The 19,783-nt window shown below is 40.4% G+C and overlaps 1 protein-coding gene across 2 annotated transcripts in view; it reads right to left on the bottom strand.

Annotated features, from left to right (window-relative positions):
• jarid2b (jumonji, AT rich interactive domain 2b) overlaps positions 1-19,783 on the bottom strand; it is a 184,704-nt gene that overhangs the window by 62,515 nt on the left and 102,406 nt on the right. For both annotated transcript variants that reach the window (XM_022683099.2, XM_022683100.2), the window contains exon 3: positions 7,796-7,907. In XM_022683099.2, the coding sequence (XP_022538820.1) occupies positions 7,796-7,907 (112 nt within the window). The remainder of the gene's footprint in view (positions 1-7,795; positions 7,908-19,783) is intronic.

Genomic DNA, 19,783 nt, shown 5'->3' with positions numbered 1-19,783 from the left:
CATGCCGTCCCTCCACAAACATATGACTCATTACTCCGCTGAGAGAGCAATCAGGCCTAATTGCTCTCTTCACAACCGCCATCGATTCCTCATGCCATTCGCCTGCGCCGTTCGCCATGTAGCATTCCCAACACCAAAGGGATTTACGGCTAAATCAATAGAGCCATTATACAGCCATATGAACAGGTGATTGCTGCGTGGCTGGCGCGGAACGCGCACGTTGAAGCGAACAACAAAGTGACTGCGGACTCGAGAGCGAGGGACGCAGACGGAAGAGCCGGTTGGAACTGGCGAAGCACAAGAGAGTGTTTTGGCACCGACTACACAGCGCATGCGAACAAACACTCCAATGATCTCCACTGTGAGAGGGGGATTTCAAGCAAGCAAACAAACTAGCAAGCACAAAACAAACAAAGAAGCCCTCAGTGCGGGCCCAAGCTCCTGCCAGTCTTGATGGGGGACCCCGCGTGCCTGGTGCCCGGCAATTGTAAACGAGGGGTGGCTAGATGTCACTTCGGCATTTGGCAGCACGCGAGTTTCTCTCGGCCTCTCGCGGGCCTGGGAACGCAAACAGTGCGCCGCTCCCAGCCGCCTCCCCTCCAACCTGGCCGCCCCCAGCACCTGGGCCTGCATCTGGGTCTCCTCCCTCCCCTTCATCCCTCTCCCTCGCTTTTCCCTCTCCGGTTTCAGAGGCCAGGTGGGAGAGACTCTGGCACCTCCTCAATCGGCCTCCTGGGCGCTGTCTTTCATGGGCACGGGACGCCAGGCCAAGAGGAGTTGCAGCATGCACGTACATACACGCCAGCACTAGACATTAATAGGCTTTGGAGGAGGGGGAAGGGCATTGAAAAAGAAAAAAAAAAAGAGGGCAAGAAAATCTCCTGGATCTTGATCTTAATGTTCCAAAGGTGTCGATTGAGAGGCCTGGGATATGCAACTTGCAGACACTACAGTCACCTTTGAATGATACATTAGTCAATTCCAAATGTAAGTGGTAATTTTTGATGAAAACCTGACCTTTTGAACCAGGGAGGGAAACCGGCTTACTGAATGAAACACAAAGTTTGGTAAAAGGATGAAAATTGCCCTTAAAGTCAAAGCCAGGGAGCAAAAATCTGTTTCAATATTTGTTCATTTCTGACTCGCACAAAAAGATGCAGAAAGCAGAATAGGAGCAGGCAAGTACTCAGCATCAGGTGAGCAGGTTTCTCATTAAGGCTGAACAGGCTGCAGGAGCTGCCACTCTGACTGGAGGGCTAACGCTAATGAAAGGCAGAGGAAGGCACTCCAGAGTGAACAGAGCGTTGCTGTTGACATGTCTTCTTTGTGCTTATTTAAATTCTTGCTCAGGACATTCCTCTCTCTCTCCCTCTCTAGATTTTGGTCTCTGTCTCTCTTTCCTTTCCAGTCTAGCCATGTCTGTCTCCCCTTCTTTGCCTAGCGTGCTCTCTCTCTCTCTTTTGCTCTCATTCATGGTCTAGACCTGTCTGTCTTCTTTTTCTTTTCCTAGCTCCTTCTCCCTTTTCCTCTGCCTAGCTCTCGATCCTTTCTTATTCTTTTTGTCTCTCTCCTATTTCTTAGCTTTGTTTACACCATATCTGTCCCTTTCCTTTGCTTTCTCTCTTTCAATTTCCCTTTTTGTTTTGTTCTCTTCCTTCTCTCTACTTTCCCAGTCCTATGTATAGCGCTGACTCTCTTTCATTTTAGTTTAGCTCTCGGTCCACTCTCTTCTGTCTCGGCCTAGGGCTCACTTTTTCTTTTTCATTCTTACTTTACTTGCATTATCTAATTTGATCTATTCTTTCTTTCTTTGTCTTTCTGTATTCCTCACTTTGCCTGCCTCTCTCTGCCTGACCCTTATTTTGCCCTTTTCTCTCTCTGTCTCCCTCATTCTCGTTCTTTCGTTTTGGCCTTTCTTCCTTTCTTTGTCTTTCATACTCTCTCTCCTGTCTCTCTCCAAGTTTGATTGAAAGAGAGGTGAAGAGTTCATGTCTCATTCTTTTTTACCTGCTCTATTTCTCTGCTTTTTATTTCCCTCTCCAAATTCTAGTTGGACATTTTCTTATATTCATTGGTTTCTCTCCCAAACCCACTCTCTTTCTCTCTCTTGCGCACTCTTCCCTGCACCTTCTCTCTTCATTTGCCTAGGTCTTCATCCTTTTTCATTCTTGTGCTCGCTCTCCTGGCTCAGCTCTTCATCCCTCTCTTCTTTCTCTGCCTAGCTCTCACTTCTCCTTTTTTATTTTTACTTTAGTTGCACTAGTTTGTCTTTCTTCTATTCTCCCTCACACTTTTTGGTTTTGGCCTCTCTTCTTTTCTTTGGCACTCTTTTAAATAAGAGGTGTCCCTTCTTCCATTCTTTGACTGTCTCTCTCCAACTCTCTCTTTCTCTCTAAATCAAACTTAATCTCTCTCATCTTTTATCTGTCTAGCTCTGTAGCTCTGTCTCTGTCCTCTCATTTCCTTTTCTGAAAAGTGACTCTTATTCTTTACGTCTCTCGCCCTGTATGACTCAATGTCATCCTCTCTTTCTTTCCCTCTCTTTCTCCTTGCCTCCATCTGTCTACCTGTCTGTATGTCTGTCTGAGTCTGCTGGTGCTGAGCTGGTTTAATGATGGTGTCTAGAGGGCACTGCTCTGATTAAAGATTGTGGTGGGGTATTAAATGACAGGTAGACCGGAGGCAGGTGCTGCACGCTGATCCCCACCCACACATACATGCAACCAGACACACACACACACGTAAGTGCATGCTGTGTGAAACACACAAGTACACCCACACAGAGTCAAACAGGGTTTTCTATGTCTGGGGGTGAATAGTGAATGGCTTTGTCGGGAGGGGGCCGTCCTGGACATCTGCTGCGGCCTGGCCGCTGTGCGCTGGAGCTGCTGCCGGGTTTGTGTGGGCTTTGGCCAGCACCGCCTTTGATGCAGCGTCTGTGCTGTTAGTCGTTTTGTTCCCATGCAGCAGCCGGAGCCGAGATTGATTCAGCATTCAGGCCTCTTCAGAGAACTGCCACTTCAGTGGGCCTACACAAACTGTGTCTGCTGCATGTGTGTGTGTGTGTTGAGAGGGGGGGGTTCATTATAAAGAGAGTATGAATGGGTTTTTCATAAGGCTAATTCTCTTTGTCTATGGGCTTTCGCTGAGATAAAGCCCATGGCCAGAGTGTATGAGTGTACACAAACACTCATACAGCAGATCAAAGCTAAAGCTCTTGTCTTCAGAAACAGCTGGAAGGATGCAAGCACATCTTTAAATATCTGATATGCCACTGCAAGTCTGCTATGGCAGAGCGAGTCAGCTTTCCAACAAATAAATCTGGTGTGGGCTTTAGTTTTGAAAATAAAAAGTAAATGCTGTTGTATATTATACTTTTTAATACCTTATTTTATAGTCCATATATAGAAACAAAAACAGCAAAAAAAAAATCCCATTTGAATCGACATGTGGTAAATTATTCCCTCATATCCTGTGTAAAATAATATTTTAAAGTCTTTTATTAGTATGAAGTCAGACAAAGAAGCTTTATTTAGGTTCATTCTGCATGGCACAGATGGGTCATTCAGATCTGTGCCAATCCTCAGTTATTATACAAAATAAGGGACTTATCAGAGTCAGGACACTTCTGGCACCTTTAAGCAAGCCATTGTGTTACATAGCATACAGCTATAAGATAAGAGACCACTTAAAAATGATGAGTTTCTTTGATTTTACCAAATTAAAAACCTCTGGAATATAATCAAGAGGAAGATGGATGATCACAAGCCATCAGTTTAAGCTGAACTGCTTGCATTTTTGCACCAGGAGTGGCATAACGTTATCCAAAAGCAGTGTGTAAGACTGGAGGTGGAAGAGAACATGCCAAGATGCATGAAAACTGTGATTAAAAACCAGTGTTATTCCACCAAATATTGATTTCTGAACTCTAAAAACTTTATGAAGATTAACTTGTTTTCTTTGTATTATTTGAGGTCTGAAAGCTCTGTATCTTTTTGTTATTTCAGCCATTTCTCATTTTATGCAAATAAATGTTCTAAATGACAATATTTTTATTTGGAGTTTGGGAGAAATGTCCGTATTTTGTAGAATAAAACAACTGAAGTGGTCTCCTAACTTTTTCCAGAGCTGTATAGAGTACATATATTATGAACATGAAGCTGCTGATTTTAAACAACACTTTTACTATCAACTCATAAATCAAGAAGCCACTCCCATCTAAGTAATTTATGTAAGAATTGGTTAAATAAATAAAGAAATTGTCATTAAACTGTGTACCTGTACTCAGATGTAATGACCATAAAAGCCTCTTGGTCAGTATCAGATATTAACAAGTGGTATCATGCCACCTCAAATGTATAGGTATCCATCTATTTTGTTTACAGCTGTTTAGTCCTGTCCAGAAAGAGAACAGGGTGGTAAAAGAAGGATAGATTGATGAGTGAAGAGAGGAACAGCCCTGGAAGAGGCAGCCACTTTTACATAAGGTGGATTCATACCAGAGCAGAGCACAGGCCCCGTATTTATGAGTTCCAACTCACAGGATACATGCACAACTATAAGGCTGTATAGATGCCTGGAGTGTGTTCAAATTACATATGCAGCGAGTCGGTAAGGACCACAGTGGTCGTTCTGTGTGGAGCGTTGATGGATGAAGGCCTCCTGTATAGGATGCTACTTTTCTCCGCTGCGCTAAACATCTCAGCCTTCAACTGCACAAACTGTGTATTTTGCTAGGATACATTCCACAAGACCAGAGAAATGTGAAAGAGCAAGGACTCACTGCATCCAGTAGCTCACTACTCATCAACCAAGCTCATTTTTACAACTAAATTAATTTAATTTAATAAGGCAGAGCAATAAGACTTCAGCACAGCAAGAATGTATGAACGTATAATTTAGTATGTTAAACATAGCATCCGCTCCTAAGTTTGCCCAAGACCACCCACATGTTCCACAACGCTTCTGTGAAAAAGGTCAATGAACTGATTAGATACAAGTGCACAACACTATGTTTAAAGGGAGGGGAAAAAAGCAAAAAATATGGCACACCAAAACCTCATCCAAACTGTGAAGCATGGTGGAGGGGGCATCATGGTTTAAGGCTACTTGGATGTCCCAAGGGGATCATTAAAGGATCAATTGAATGGAATGGTGGCAGTGACTTCTGCTAAATGAGGATCTACAGGTCATTAAATTAAAGGGTTCACTTACTTTCCAAGCTGGTACGCATATTATAACAGAGTTATAATGTCTGCTTATTCTCAAGCATTTTTCAAACTAGGCAGTGTAATATGGTGTGGTACTAATCCAGAACTATCTGCACCCTGGTGAATCTCCCATCTCTACTATTCATCTTAAAACCCAGTAAAAGAAAGGAGTGCTTTCTGAGACCCAATGCTAGGCTATCAACTCTTAACCATCAGACACATGCCATCCATTATCATTAATCATTTCGCCCAACTGCTTTTAACAGCTAAGTAGATTTGTGTGTTTATTGAAAGCTTGTTTGTGATTAAGTGCTGTGTGACACTAACAAAGCTGTTCATGGCTAACAGCCTTCGGCTAACATTAGCTACACAGTACGGCTGGAGGATATGAGCAAGAACTAGACCACAATGTATTTATTTATTTTGGTCAACATAATTTCAATATTCATGAGAACAATAAAGAAGCTCCAAAAACTAGTCAACAATGCCCACAATAGATGCCACTATCTACAAACTTTTAAAAGTTATTTCGAAAAACTAAACATCACTCAGTGACAGATGATGATTCTAATTGAAGACAATGAAGATCTCCAAACATCATTAACTGACCTGCTTTAGTTAGCGTATTTTTCACACTATAAGGAACATTTTAAGCGACACTAGTAAGGAAAAGGGGTGTCGCCATGGTTTCCTTCTAATTCAGCAAGTCTGGCCATTGGGTGGTGGTGGGGGGATAGTAAAGCTAAGTTAAGTAAAGCTAAATGAAGTAAACAAAACTGTAATTCTTTCTTTTAAAGTCAAACGAGCACTAGATGTTAATCTACACTGATTTCTCTCCTGAAAAACTGTTTATTTGGGTGAATAAAGTGCTTCCGTTTATGTACAGTAAGCTTAGTATTCCAAATTTCTCCAGCACTAAGGCTGGAGCATTAGCGGCAAACCGCTAGTGCTAGCTAATGCTACCTGACAGTTACTCTGAGGAACCCTGAGTGTTTTGGTAAGCCAGGGTGCCATCAGATAGCTTTTAGTCCCACATAGCTTGTTTTAACACAGAAAACACGCAGACTACAGTCCAATATACTCACCTCTAAACGGTGAAAGAGCTAGCGCTAAGCATGGTTACTGGGTATTGCTAATGCTGATTGCTCCAGCAGTGCTAGTCGGGGTTAGCAGCAGGGTACAGGTCGATAATTCTCAGCAATGAATGGCAAAGAGCTAGTGCACTGATGATTTTTGGGAAAATTAAAGGATTTTAAGTACGCCTTATAGTGCAAAAAATACAGTTACTTAAAAATATATATATATTATTACTTTGCCCTTAGCTTAACTGATACTCCTGCCCGTCTTGCACTGGATAGATCTGTGCTCTGACTCACATTCTCACACACTCGCAGCTTTAGAGACAAATAGACAAGTCAGCTGCTTAAGCTGAGTGAATACTTTCAGAAGGGAGCATCAGAAGGGTAGCCAGCTGCAACTCCCCCTCCCTCTCCCCCACAATCTCTCCCCCAAACACCCTCATACACCTCTAATAACTTTCTATTCCAGCTTTATGACCCAGTGTGTAATTTCAGAGCATTCCTAAGTGCTCACATGTGGTGAATTTGTCTCTGGGCTGTTTAAGCATTCAGCATCATTATCCCACTTTTCCAGCACATACCACACAAATCACTGAATCCATGCAGAGCTGAGCTCCAAATGAAACTGGATCAATTGATGAAAAACGAGGCTCCGCTGAGTACGGTGGAAAGAGCATTAGTCCTACACTGTGGCAAACGTCGCGGACGCGGTCATTCTTCCAGCTGCGAGATGCTCATTTTTGCGCTACTTTCGGCACGTACGTATTCGTGCCTCATGGTAAAGAAAAAAAAAGTGAAAAATTGAAAGGGGCGAACAAAAACAAGTGCTTTCTTCTCTTTTAAGTGCCTTTACATGCACTCATGCCACAAAAAAATAACCACAAGAAATTGCAGAAGCCGTTAAAAGCGTTAATTACACTCTGTACACGCACACATTAATCTGCCTTCCGCCTTAAATATTAATTCAAAAAAATATTAAGCATGCCTTGAAGAGGCTAATTAAAAATGACAAGAAATGGAAATTCATTTTCCACAATTAACTGCGTATTAAAGGGCTCCCCTCGTACTAAATGAAACTACTATTTACACTGTATTGTTGAACTGGTCGTATATCATTATCTTGCTAATAAGCCCCACGCGTCGCTCGGTATGTATTCACGACTATGAGAGCCAATCTGCTCTGACTGCAGCAAATTAATGGAGGGACCCAGAAAGGCCTAGCTATTCAAAAAAGTCAACAGTGGCTTTGCTTTTGCTATTTAATTTTATTTCATGAGCATCATACATTGCTTAAATACAGCGTAAAACTACTGCATGATGCTCACAAAAAACACCACACCACCACATCAACACCTCTACAATTTTAACAATATCAACACCTCACCTGAACTTCACAACTCAGGCCCAAAAGCAACGAAAAGCCTGCAGACACACACTGGGCAAAAGTGATCAACCCCTGCTTTAGACGGCACTGTACTGGTCTGAACTGTGAAAGGCCCCACTCACCTTTTCTTGGCTGCACCGTCCTCCCAGTACTCACTGCCTCCATCATTGCCTTGTGAACGAGAGCCATCTTCTTTGTGTCCCCCTTTAGATCCAGAGCCATTCAGCTGGACACCTGCAGACACAGAGAAAGAAAAAGAACAAAATGCCACCATTATTATTAACTGCATGTACAAGCCCTTATTTAATCACGTGTGCAATAAGGGTCATGATGTGTTACTGTCTAAGAAGAGGCCAGGCTGTTCAATCAGTAATTAAATTATGAACAAAGCAAACAATCAGTTTACAAATGCGATCGAGTTTTCTGACTCAGCTGCGAAGCTCACGCAGATTGTCAGATTGACAGATTGTCCGTAGCTGATCAGTGAATATATAAAAGTTTAGAATGTGTAAAATGCTTGTCGTTACTATGCTAGTGGTGGTGGTAAATGACCTAGCTATGGTTAGCAAACCTTACTGAAGCCCAGTGATTACCTGTTCCAAAAAAAAAAAAAAAAAAAAAAGGATTATCCAGCTTGCCATTTCCATGGCTGCAGCACACTGTTTTGCATGCTACTATCTATACCTGGCAACCTGGGGTGTGGAAATGAGACTGGGGGAATGGTGGTCGGTAAATTCAGAGACCACAACCCACACAGCTTAAAAAAAAGCTGTCGTTGCTTAAACTCAATGTTTCCTTAACATCTGATGATCCATCCTAATCATGTTATGAGTTGCTGCAGAATATAACCCTTAATGGTCCTTTAAATCTATATAACAACTGATTTCCTGCAGTCATCAGATTAATAAGTGTTTGTGCAAACACTTTTTAAATGATTTGTGTTCAAATGTTTGAATATAAGTAATCAGAATTAGCTACATGCAAAAAACTTTGTGTATATAAAGTGTATATAAAATCACAAGCTTTGGGTATTATAATACAAGAAATCTGCGTATTTCAAGTAATGCTTAATAAATAATGTTCTTTTTTCAGAGAAAAATGTCACACTAAGTTTATAGAGGACAATTCTTTCGCTTATATATCAAGCTTCTTCTAGAAACTCATAGAACAACGTTCCTTTGAATTGTGCCAGTCTAGCGAAACACTGCATACAAAACAAGGTTGTACAAGTCACTTTATTAAATCAGATGAATATGATGAATATGATTCTGCATGCATACACAAATCTTATTCATCATGTGATCACGTGGGGTCAAGCGTTCAAAGGCGAGACAGTTTTGCTCGATTTGCAAACAACAAAAGTCAGTCGTTTGAAGGCGAAAGCAGCATTAGATGACTTTTACAGAAAGGAAAAGAAAGGAAGGAGTCAGACAGAGTCATCGGAGGATGTTTAGTGAAGCAGGCTGCGCAGAAAAGCGTCTTCACACTGAGCTCACGCAGCACATTCAGCACTGACAGACAAAAGCTCCCCAATGAACATGAGTAAACATTACAGTGACAGAGCCAAGATTAAAAGCCTCTCATCCAAAGATCAGCTCCGTCTTCCGCAGAGACAGCCGAGCACCAGCCCGGCGTTCCAGCAGACTAATTCAGGCCACACTGAAGACGCATCAGAGTCACCGAGACAAAGAAGTTTGTGAAAGACGTCCCGGAGAACAGCGAGAAGAGTCACCGAGAAGAGATCATAAATCAAGCAGTAGAGACGTAACCGAGCGCTGAAACAACACAAACCGAGCTGCAGTTTATGGGAATTAAAAGACAAATAGATGCCAAGTCATCAAACTGGCTCGAGCCTTTGTTTTCGCCCATCCTCTCCTCAGGCTGTGGGGTTTAGCATACCTGGCACCAGCGTTCACATTAACAGATGGTAAATCACCAGGTCTCACAGTGCCTCCAGGCTAAGCTACTGAGTGATAACTCCAACCTGAACAACGCCAAACCCACAACACACAATGTACTCTTTACATGATTAACATTAAAATAAGAAGAATACAAAAACATCAAGCAATGCCAAAACATAACATGGTTATTAAAACTATTAAAAATAATAATTTTAAGAGATTTGCCTTTCAATAAACGCTTTTCAATAAACAGGCCAGGGGTTAAAAAAAAAAAAAAAAAAGATTGCAAAACAAACTTACAAGCATTTCCTGGAACCTTTCTAACTAACTTAATACTTTCGTAACTTGAGTACGCCTTAAAGTGAAGTTTTGTTCTGCTACAAAAACATGCACACTTTTTTTTTTTTTAACACAACTACGCATCAAACCAAGTCTGCATAGCTCAGATCGTCTGCATTTTCTGCAAGTTATTCGTACATTGCTAGCATTCATTGTTTAAAGAAAACAATGCCAAGTTGCTTAAAGGTTTAATTTTGTGAACAAAAAAAGCATTTAATATGTTTATTTTAGGGACTTTTCACAACATTAAGGTTGTATTTGTTTCTAAGAACCATAGAATCAATAAAAAAAACATTTAGAACTTTGAGTTTCTTTTGAAAATGGTCAACTAAAGGATTCATTGGAGCAGTGACATATAATCTTAATATACGTTTGGTTTTCTAAAGGAAAATAACAGCGTTAAAAGTTTAAAGGTGCTTCACATAATTTTAACCTTTGACTATATGGTATCTATGCTAGAACTGGTGACTAAAGCATTCTTTAAAGCATTTCTTTATATAAGATCTAGAACCATATATCCAATCCAAGATAACAAAAAACATATCCACAATTACTTAAATTAAGAGTTAACCAAAATCAAAATTCATACAATGATCACGTGTTCTATGGTTTACAATGTGTTTGCAGCACATCTTCACTACAGAAGTTCAAAGACATACAAAAAACACGCACAACCTTTTTTTTTCTACTGTTGTCATTGTGGTTTCAGGAGTGGTGAGGAGAGCAGTCGTAACTTCCAGACTACAAACATCAGGTAAACAACAGAGAAGGAGGGGAGAAGCAGGGAAAAACAAGAAGCCAACGGTAGTTTTGGTTGCTATCGGTGGCAGGTTTGATGAAGAACCTGTTTGTACAGAAGAAAGAAGCAAGGAGATGAAAAGGAAGCAAGCCCAGACAGCCAGCTGTTTGGGAAGAAACCGCAGTGTGTCATCGTGAGCCTTCACACGCACCCTGCCTCACTGCGGTAGGTTTGGCCTCCTGAGACTGATACACACTCTCTCACACACACACACACAAATGCACAGAGCTAAAGGCTGTCATCGAACATCACTGTGGTCTCGCTTGTAATAACTTCTGGAATTGCGATCAACTGAAGAGCGTAAATCATCTGTAGAGGATAAACGCAGGCACACACACACAGACAGAGATGCATGAACAGACACATATCTATAGCTAAAAACAGAAATACACTCACATATATTAGATTTTATATATATATATATATATATATATATATATATATATATATATATATATATATATATATATATATGGACACATATACATACAGTGGTGTGCAAAAGTTTAGACATGACAGGTTGAAATCTGTGGTTTTAGATGCACTCAAAAATCTGTTCATAATAGGATTACTGCAGTTATCAGATTATTAATTATTCAAGTCATGTAAACAGCACACACTAATTTCTTGAATCAAAGTATGGTCTAAAAATCAGAGAAATTAAGAAATCCAATAAATTGAACTGGATTTAAACTTTTTTTTTTTTTTATCATTTTATTTCTATTTTTTCCCATTTTTTCCCCAATTTACACTGCCAATTACCCAACCCACTCATTAGGACTCTCTAGTGATGCCCCAACACACCAGGAGGGTGAAGACTAACACATGCCTCCTCCGATACATGTGAAGTCAGCCACCGCTTCTTTTCGAGCTGCTGCTGATGCAGCATTACCGAGCAGCCAGCGCGCTGGGAAGAAAGCACAGCGACTCGATTCTGATACATCAGCTCACAGACGCCCTGTGCTGCAGACATCACCATAGGAGTGATGTGGGGAGAGAGCGCCATCTACCCACCCAGAGGGAGCAGGGCCAATTTTGCTCCCTCTGAGCGCCGGCAGCTTGATGGCAAAGCTGCATGAGCGGGGGTTCGAACCTGCGACCTCCTGCTCATAGTGACAGCGCTTTAGACCGCTGGACCACTCCGCGCCCCGGATTTAAACTTTTTGATTGTTTTTCAAAGTGCAAGTGGTTCATTAGTCTGTGCATGTGTGAAAACATATCATGGCAAACGTAAGGATTTAAATAATCTTTATCTCCTGGCATGTAGTATCTGTGACGTCATGTCATTCATTTTATAAGCTGCAAAGTAAAAATTTAGATATTTACTCATGTAAAAATAAAAATGTTATGCTATTACCTAATTACCTAAGTTCATATAAATATGTTGATTGGATTACTGACTAACTTCAATGTTCTGCTATAATCGGATTATGAACACAAGCCGTGAATTGTTAATTGAGTTAAAGGTGAGCTAAGCTTTCAAACATGTCCACAAAGTTAAAAAAAAAAAAAGAAGCCACAAAGTGCTTCTCTAAGCAGCTGCCCAACACTATATTATGCCAATGTCCACAAAGCTAACTATATAAAGATTAAGAATTATAAGAACATTGCAAGAGTTGCATTGCATTGAGTTTTCAGAATATAGATTCCTCACTATGAAAAAGTCTAGAATAGTAGAGGTCAAGTTGAAAAGGACTGTAGGATTGCTGAAACGTCTACACAATGACGTTTGCTGTGTTGTGGCAGCGTAATAGCAAAAAAATGCACACATACCAATGCAACAAATGCATAAAATGCAGACTCAACAACAGATACCTTGATTTGACAAAGAAGCCTCAATTAATAAAAAACAAATACTTTCTTAACTTAACAATGTTTTACTTCTACTCCTTTCATTTTCACACAATTATCAAAACTTTCTACTCCTTATATTTAAAAAATAGCCTCAATACTCCTATTTCATTTTAGCTTGTCTTCTGGGGGGGGGGGGGGGGGGGTAGTGCACTATTGGCTCCTGTGGTGAATCATAAGCTTTTATCCTTAATGCCATCTTTCCTCTTACATTACTTTTATACTTTAAGTAGTTTTGAAATCAGTACTTTTACACTTAAGCTTTTTATTTTTATTATAAGTTAGAGTTGATACTTCAACTTTTACAGAAGTATTTTAAACAAACCTTTGCTTCAGAGTAACAACAAATTACCAAATAAACAAGTGTATACTTATACACACACACACCAACTTTACAGGAACTAACCCTAAACCCAACTCTACAGGAGGAATTACCACAGCTGATAATATTCTTTACCTTCATTTTGAGCCATTTATTTAGTTCTGTTTTTATCTACAGATTCCATGTTAAAAAAAAAAAAAAAAAAAAAAAAAAAACACACCCTCACCCACACACAGAACGCTTTGACAGGAAATTGTCTATATTCTTGCCCTTCGCTGCGCTGTTTGGACTTCAACTGACCCTACAAGACCATTAAAACCAAATGTGCCTTCATCACATGCCAGAACGCTGCTACACAGAAAATATGGGAGCAAAAAAAAAACTGAGAAGTGTCTTCATTACTTTATGCTGAGAGCTACATAACTAGAAACATTTGTATTGATTCTGTCTTCTTTTATTAGGATTTTCTTTATTTCAGGCTCCGCAGTGAATATGAGCCATCATCAAGTATTATATTAAAACTACTGTGTAATCAATCATTCTCTCTTTTTCTCTCTCTCTTCTGTGAACCCAAACATTTTCCCTGAGTTTCTTTTAAATCACCAGCCAGCCTTTATAATAAGTCAAAGTGAAACACGAGGAAGACAAAGATCTTATTAAACCTCTCTCCAAAACATACTTGAAAAGCTGTAAAACGATGAGGTTTTTTACAGACCACCATGGCTGGGCTTCAAAAACAGACAAGAGCTCTCCAGGGACAAAACCTTGCAGTTCAAGATGCAGCAAAGCAGAACCATTAAAATCAAAACAGCTACTAAAAAGAAAAGTGAGCGAGATAGAAAAGAGAGAGGAACGATTTCCTACATTTAAAAATTAACTGCACAAGCGGAAAAAGGCAAACGCAGAGAAAGCCACCAGCTCTTGGCCCAGGCTAGTGAACGCAGGCCAGAGAAAGGCCAGGGCAGGCCGGGGCAGGCCAAAGGAGGCCGGGGCAGGCCAAGAAGAGTCCGGGGCATGGAGAAGCATGCCAGGGCAGGGCAAAGGAGACTGGGGCAGGCCAGGGCAGGCCAAGACAGGCTGTAGCAAGACAGTAGGTAGGCATAAACAGCATCATTTACATATGCTGGTTTTGCATCAGCGGCTGTCTGAGAGGCAGCTTTTGTCTGGATAAAGCCTTGGATACACCACCCCCTATACACACCTTCCACAGACAGACAGACAGACAGACAGACAGACAGACAGACAGACAGACAGACAGACAGACAAGAGCTGCACCAGTACACACATCAGGTTTAAAACAACCTTCATCTGAGATGTTCATCTATAAAAGTCAAAGTTATGTGCTTTTTTCCCCTTTTACCTTTCTCTTTTCTCTCCTCTCTCAGTTTTTATTTCTCTGCCATTTAAAATGAAAAGGCGTATGTAGAGGAGTTTTGCAATTGGGGCATAATGTGCTGCATTTTGAGATCGTTTAGCTGCTTCATGTTGTCAGACAGGTTTTAACACTTAACACTTAAGTCAACCACACTTCTGTGAAATCAACCCGTCCAGTTAGGAAGCAACACTGACTGTGAATCAATTTTACCTGCTGTTGTGCAAATAAAACAGACAACAGGTAGAAATGAGAGGCAATTAGAAAGACAACCCCTATTAAGGAGTAGATCTGCAGCTGGTGACCACAGACCTTTTCTCTGTTCTCATCCTTTCTGGCTGATATTTTAGTCACTTTTGCATTTTGTCAGTTCTCTCAGCATAGAGCATCAGATGTAGCATGAGGCGGTGTGTCTACAACCCACAGAAGTTGCTCAGGTAGTGCAGCTCATCCAGGAGGGCACAGCAATGTGAGCTGTGGCGAGAAGGCAAGAGGGTTTGCTGTGTCTGTCAGCACAGTGTCCAGAGCATGAAGCAGATATCACGAGACAGGTCAGTACAGCAGGAGACGTGGAGGGGGCCGTAGGAGGGCAACAACACAGCAGCAGGACCGTTACATCCTCCTCCTTTGTGCATGGAGGAACAAGAGAAGCAGTGCCAGAGCCCTGCGAAATGACCTCCAGCAGCCCGCTAATATCCAGGTTTCTGCTCAAACTGTCAGAAACATGTCTGTCATTTGATTTTCAAACTTGATTTTGAGTATGATTCCAAATAGGAATAATAATAATTTGGAATAATAAAACATAGGATAATAATTTGGATTTAATTTTTTATGTTATTTTCTATTTTCTCGATATATTCTACTATGTAATTAAGAAAGATTCTCAACTGGAATATTTTATTAATTGAGATCTAGGATGTGTTAAAGTGTTCCATTTATTTGTCTGGCAGTAATCAAGTGTGATTAATTACAATTAATTTATTGGGGGGCCATATATATATTTTTAATAAGGTGCATTTTATTATTACTTGTCACATTTGTTTGATATCAAAGTTTGTTTGGTAATCTGAAAAATGTAATTATTACACTGATTATTATGCTGCATTAATTGTTAATAGAAGTTTTGCATACAGATTCATCTTCATCTTCATCAGATTCTCCTATTCTATTGGCCAGAGGTGGGTGATATGGCCCTAAAATAATATCACGATATTTCATGGTATTTGTGCGATAACGATATTCTTGGCAATATGACAAAACGTTCAATTAAAACATAAATACACTACTGCAACAAAATGAAAATTTAATTTTAATATTGCATGCGATATGATATGGCACACCTTTAACTGAAATATTAAAAAATACAAGAATTTTATCAGATTGTAACAGAAGTCAATGATCCAGAATGTCATGATACTAATAACAATGCACTCCAAATATCCCCATATATCCAGAACTGAAGTAAAATGAATGATACTGGACAGATATAATCTATCTCTAGTAAATATATAATGGGAAATGAGAACAGTGCAATATTTCAGGGTATAATATCGTTCACGATATTCAAATAAGTTGGCGATATTATCACATACGATATGATATGGCACCACCCCTACTATTGGCAACACTTTTCTACAGGAACTAGAAAAGCTGTTTCTGTGCACATATGCAATACCAACCAACCCATAGGTGCAACTTAAATTAGATAAATGCATTAATTTGAAGGGGTGACCAAAAAATTGGACATCTACTGCTTGTAATTTCTGTACTGTTTCTGTACTGAACTGATTCTGCTTGCGTTTAGCCCTGAGAAAGACGTTTATGGGCGAACGGCTGGAGAAATCCAAGAGAGCAAAGCCAGCAAACGATACACTTGAGAGGATAAGTGGCCTTTTTATTCACCTGCCAAGTTAACAGCGGCTTACTTTCACTTTCTCTCACTAGGTCAACAAAACAAACGCTGACATTTAAAGCTTTAAACACATTTCACAAAACCTGTGAAACATTTAAACTACATTCTGTTTTCTTCACTTTAGATTTAGATTTTAGTTTAAATTTAGATTCATTTAGATTCAATTTTGCAGCTTTTTCCAAAACACATGAAATGATGTGCTGGTCAATCTGAGTGTATAATTTGCTTATGCTTCATAATCTTTCATTTCATATTTATGTATGAATACCAACAATCACATAAAATGGACACAATGCACAATACTACTGTTCTCTGATAGCATATGATAGCAATCTTCCTCCTCTAGATTGTTGTCAGCTAACTCGTCTCACAGCATTCCTTCTCCAGAACATTTGGTCTGTTCGGGAATGATGCGCTTGTGTACACACTTTTGATTTGAATGTTTCCGCATAGCAACTCTATCTTATGTTCCCATCTCTTATTCTCTTACATGGAGGAAACTTGTAGGTTTTCATGAAACTAGTGGACTAGCAACTGATACACAGGCATACAGCAACATAACTTGTGACTTGTGGCACCATATCAACCACCCAAGAAGAGCTTAGCAGCCAACAGACATGGCAGACCCTACTGTAATAACCAGCAGTACCATTGCGAGCATCTAATAATCATTAGATTAGCAACATTTAGCAATCATTGGACATTGTATACCATACTATACTAATCAGCAGGTCAATAACAAACACCTAACAACCAGCTCGCAACATCCTAGCAACCACCTGGGACACCCAAGCAACTGCAAAGTAATATCACAGTATAGAACACCACAGAAACTGCTTACCATATTATTCGCACTATAAGCTGCACTGGTATATAAGGCGCATTATCAACAAATGTCTATTTTCAGGACTATTTTCATACATAAGGCACATAAGGATTTTAAGGCGCATTTAAAGCAACACTATAAAAAACTTCTAATTCAGCTGCTGGATGGGGGGGCTAGCTAACTATGATAAGCAAAGCAAAGCTAAGCTAAGTAAACAAAACTTTATTTCTTAAAAAAAAAATGGAAGTTAATCCACACAGATTTCTCTCTTGAAAACTCTTTGGGTGAGTAAAGTGCTTCCGTTTATTTACAGTGAGCTTAGATTCCCGAATTTCTCCAGCACTAAGGCTGGAGCATTAGCTTTAGCGGCTAACCTCTAGCGCCAACCACCCGAGGAGAGTGCTACACTGAGGAACCCTGAGTGTTCCAGTAAGCCAGGGCAGTATTAGCTAGCGGTTCGTCCAACGTAAATTGTTTTACTAGACTACAGTCCGATATACTTCCCAGTGAATAAAGAAAGAGCTAGAGCTTTTAGGGGCTAATGCTAATGCTTATGCTGCTCCAGCGGTGCTAGCCAGGGTTAGCAGCCAGCTACAGGCCGATAATACTCACCTCTAAACAGTTAATTAGCTAGCGCTTCACACGCTTAGCCGCTAATGCTACTCAGTGCTGGAGACACTAAATTGAAGCTCCTGTATAAAGCTGTACTTCAGCAGAGTAGCTTTACTGCTCCTTACAACCTGACTGGTAAAATTCGTACAATAATGTGCACCAGATTGAAAAAATTAAAGGATTTTAATTGCGCCTTATAGATGCGAAAAATACGGTAGTTATAGCACAGCATGGAGCATCAAAGAAACTGCTAAGTGATAGCCTACCATGGATTTCCATTGCAAATGCTTAATTATAGCATTTCATGAGACATCATAGCATCATAGCTTAGCATCCCTTTTTACAAAGTGTTTTAAGACCACCACAGACTCAGACTGAGTGTAAATGGAGGCCTCAGACAGGGAAACCCCTCCTTACAGGCCTCTATCCAAATGAATGCATGTTTAACTAAGCCCACTGCCCCACAACGCACATATCCCTGCCTCGCTGGACAGATAAAGGTTATGAGGGTCATGCGGTGGTCCCCATTAGTGATGGGCCAGTAATAACTGGGCCGCAACGAGGGCGCAAATGTGGAGGCCGACACGTCCAGCGCAGAGAGAGCTCCGCTGTTCAGACCTTAATTATCCTCACAAAGCACATGTCCGCAGTCATCAACGCTGAATTATAACGCCGCTAATGGAGTACGCTGCACTTACACACCTATTACACACAGTCCTATTCACACACACCCACTGTGCCCAGGCCAGACAGACAATGTTAACAGAGGTGGGGGATTAATAAATAAATAAGCAAACAAACATAAAGGCACGGGGCTCCGGGGATAGAATTCGGCAGCTGGTTTTGTTCATAAAAATGTTAATGTTACCGTTTCCTCAGCACGGTCAGGCTGCTTCAAGCGACTGCAGTAAAACACAGCAGCATAAAAGGAATCGTCGAGGCTGCGTTCCAAATGCCGTCGCAGTAACAAGAGTCCGTTATGTGCTTTTGCTTTTCGTAGAGTTCTTTTTTTAAATGAACAGTAGCGCCACATCGCTCAGAGCACAAAAGCTCCAAAATTGAACCTCCTCAGTGCTTCATTGTCTGCTCTGCCAGCTCAGACGAGTTCTGAAATGACAGACACTGACTGTCTAAACCTGACATTGCATGCACTTCACTCCTTATTACACTTAAGCCTAAGTCTACAGCTATTAATCATGTTTTATAGTATTTAATTAATCATCATCATTATACCACAGTTAGTTCTGAACCTGCAATGTGACTGGCTGAGAGGCTATTGTTCTATGAGTGCCATTATCAGCCGGTAATGCACTGTAACTGTAATGCTCCATGTATTACTCCGCCACATACAGGTAACCTAGCAATGATGCACTACTTGCAAGACAAACAGAGCCGCTACAAACAGAGCAGCAATGGAACTATTTTAACACAGTTTTTATAGTGTGTTTATAACCAAAAATATCATATTTTCTCATCCATTTTAACTCAAAATATTTAAATAAACAGCAATAACGGAACTGTGGTATAATCATAATAATACACTCAAGGTTCATGCTATGATGTGCAATAGCCTCGTGTCTACGCTTGCAACACAGCAGTGCCAATATTACACGCTATAGCACCCCCTCTCATTTATTATGGCTTAATTAATGAGGGAATTAAACTGGTAAAAAAAAAAAAAAGACAATTTTATGATGGTATACAAATCATTAAACATGAATCTCTGAGTCAGCACCATACAGCCAAATTATTTTTTTAGGCCTACAACGTTATTAGCATAAACCACAGCAACATTACCAACCACTCAATCAATTTCAACTATCTCAAACAGCTCAAACAATTCAGACACTACCTTATTAACCCTCTGGTATTACATAGCAACCACATAAAAACACCATCAAAAAACATGTCAGACCACTGCAAACAATTAGCACCACCATTACAACCAACTAGCAAGCGACAAGGAAATGGCTCATAACTATGGGGAAGTGGTGGCTATAGGTTAAGAGCAATGGATCTTTGACAACAAGGTTGCAGGGCAAGCTGCTCTTTACCCTCACTGTTGCCCGTAGCAATGGCTCACTGTGTCATTGAGTGTTTGTGTTCACTAGTATGTGTGTGTGTGTGTGTGTGTGACTTATTCTATCTGTACTTCATCATAGGTATGGACACTATG

Source organism: Astyanax mexicanus, chromosome 3 (genome assembly GCF_023375975.1).
Source record: "Astyanax mexicanus isolate ESR-SI-001 chromosome 3, AstMex3_surface, whole genome shotgun sequence".
Classification (NCBI taxonomy): Eukaryota; Metazoa; Chordata; class Actinopteri; order Characiformes; family Acestrorhamphidae; genus Astyanax; species Astyanax mexicanus.
The sequence above is the reverse complement of the archived record's forward strand: the minus strand, read 5'-3'. Positions and strand labels throughout refer to the sequence as shown.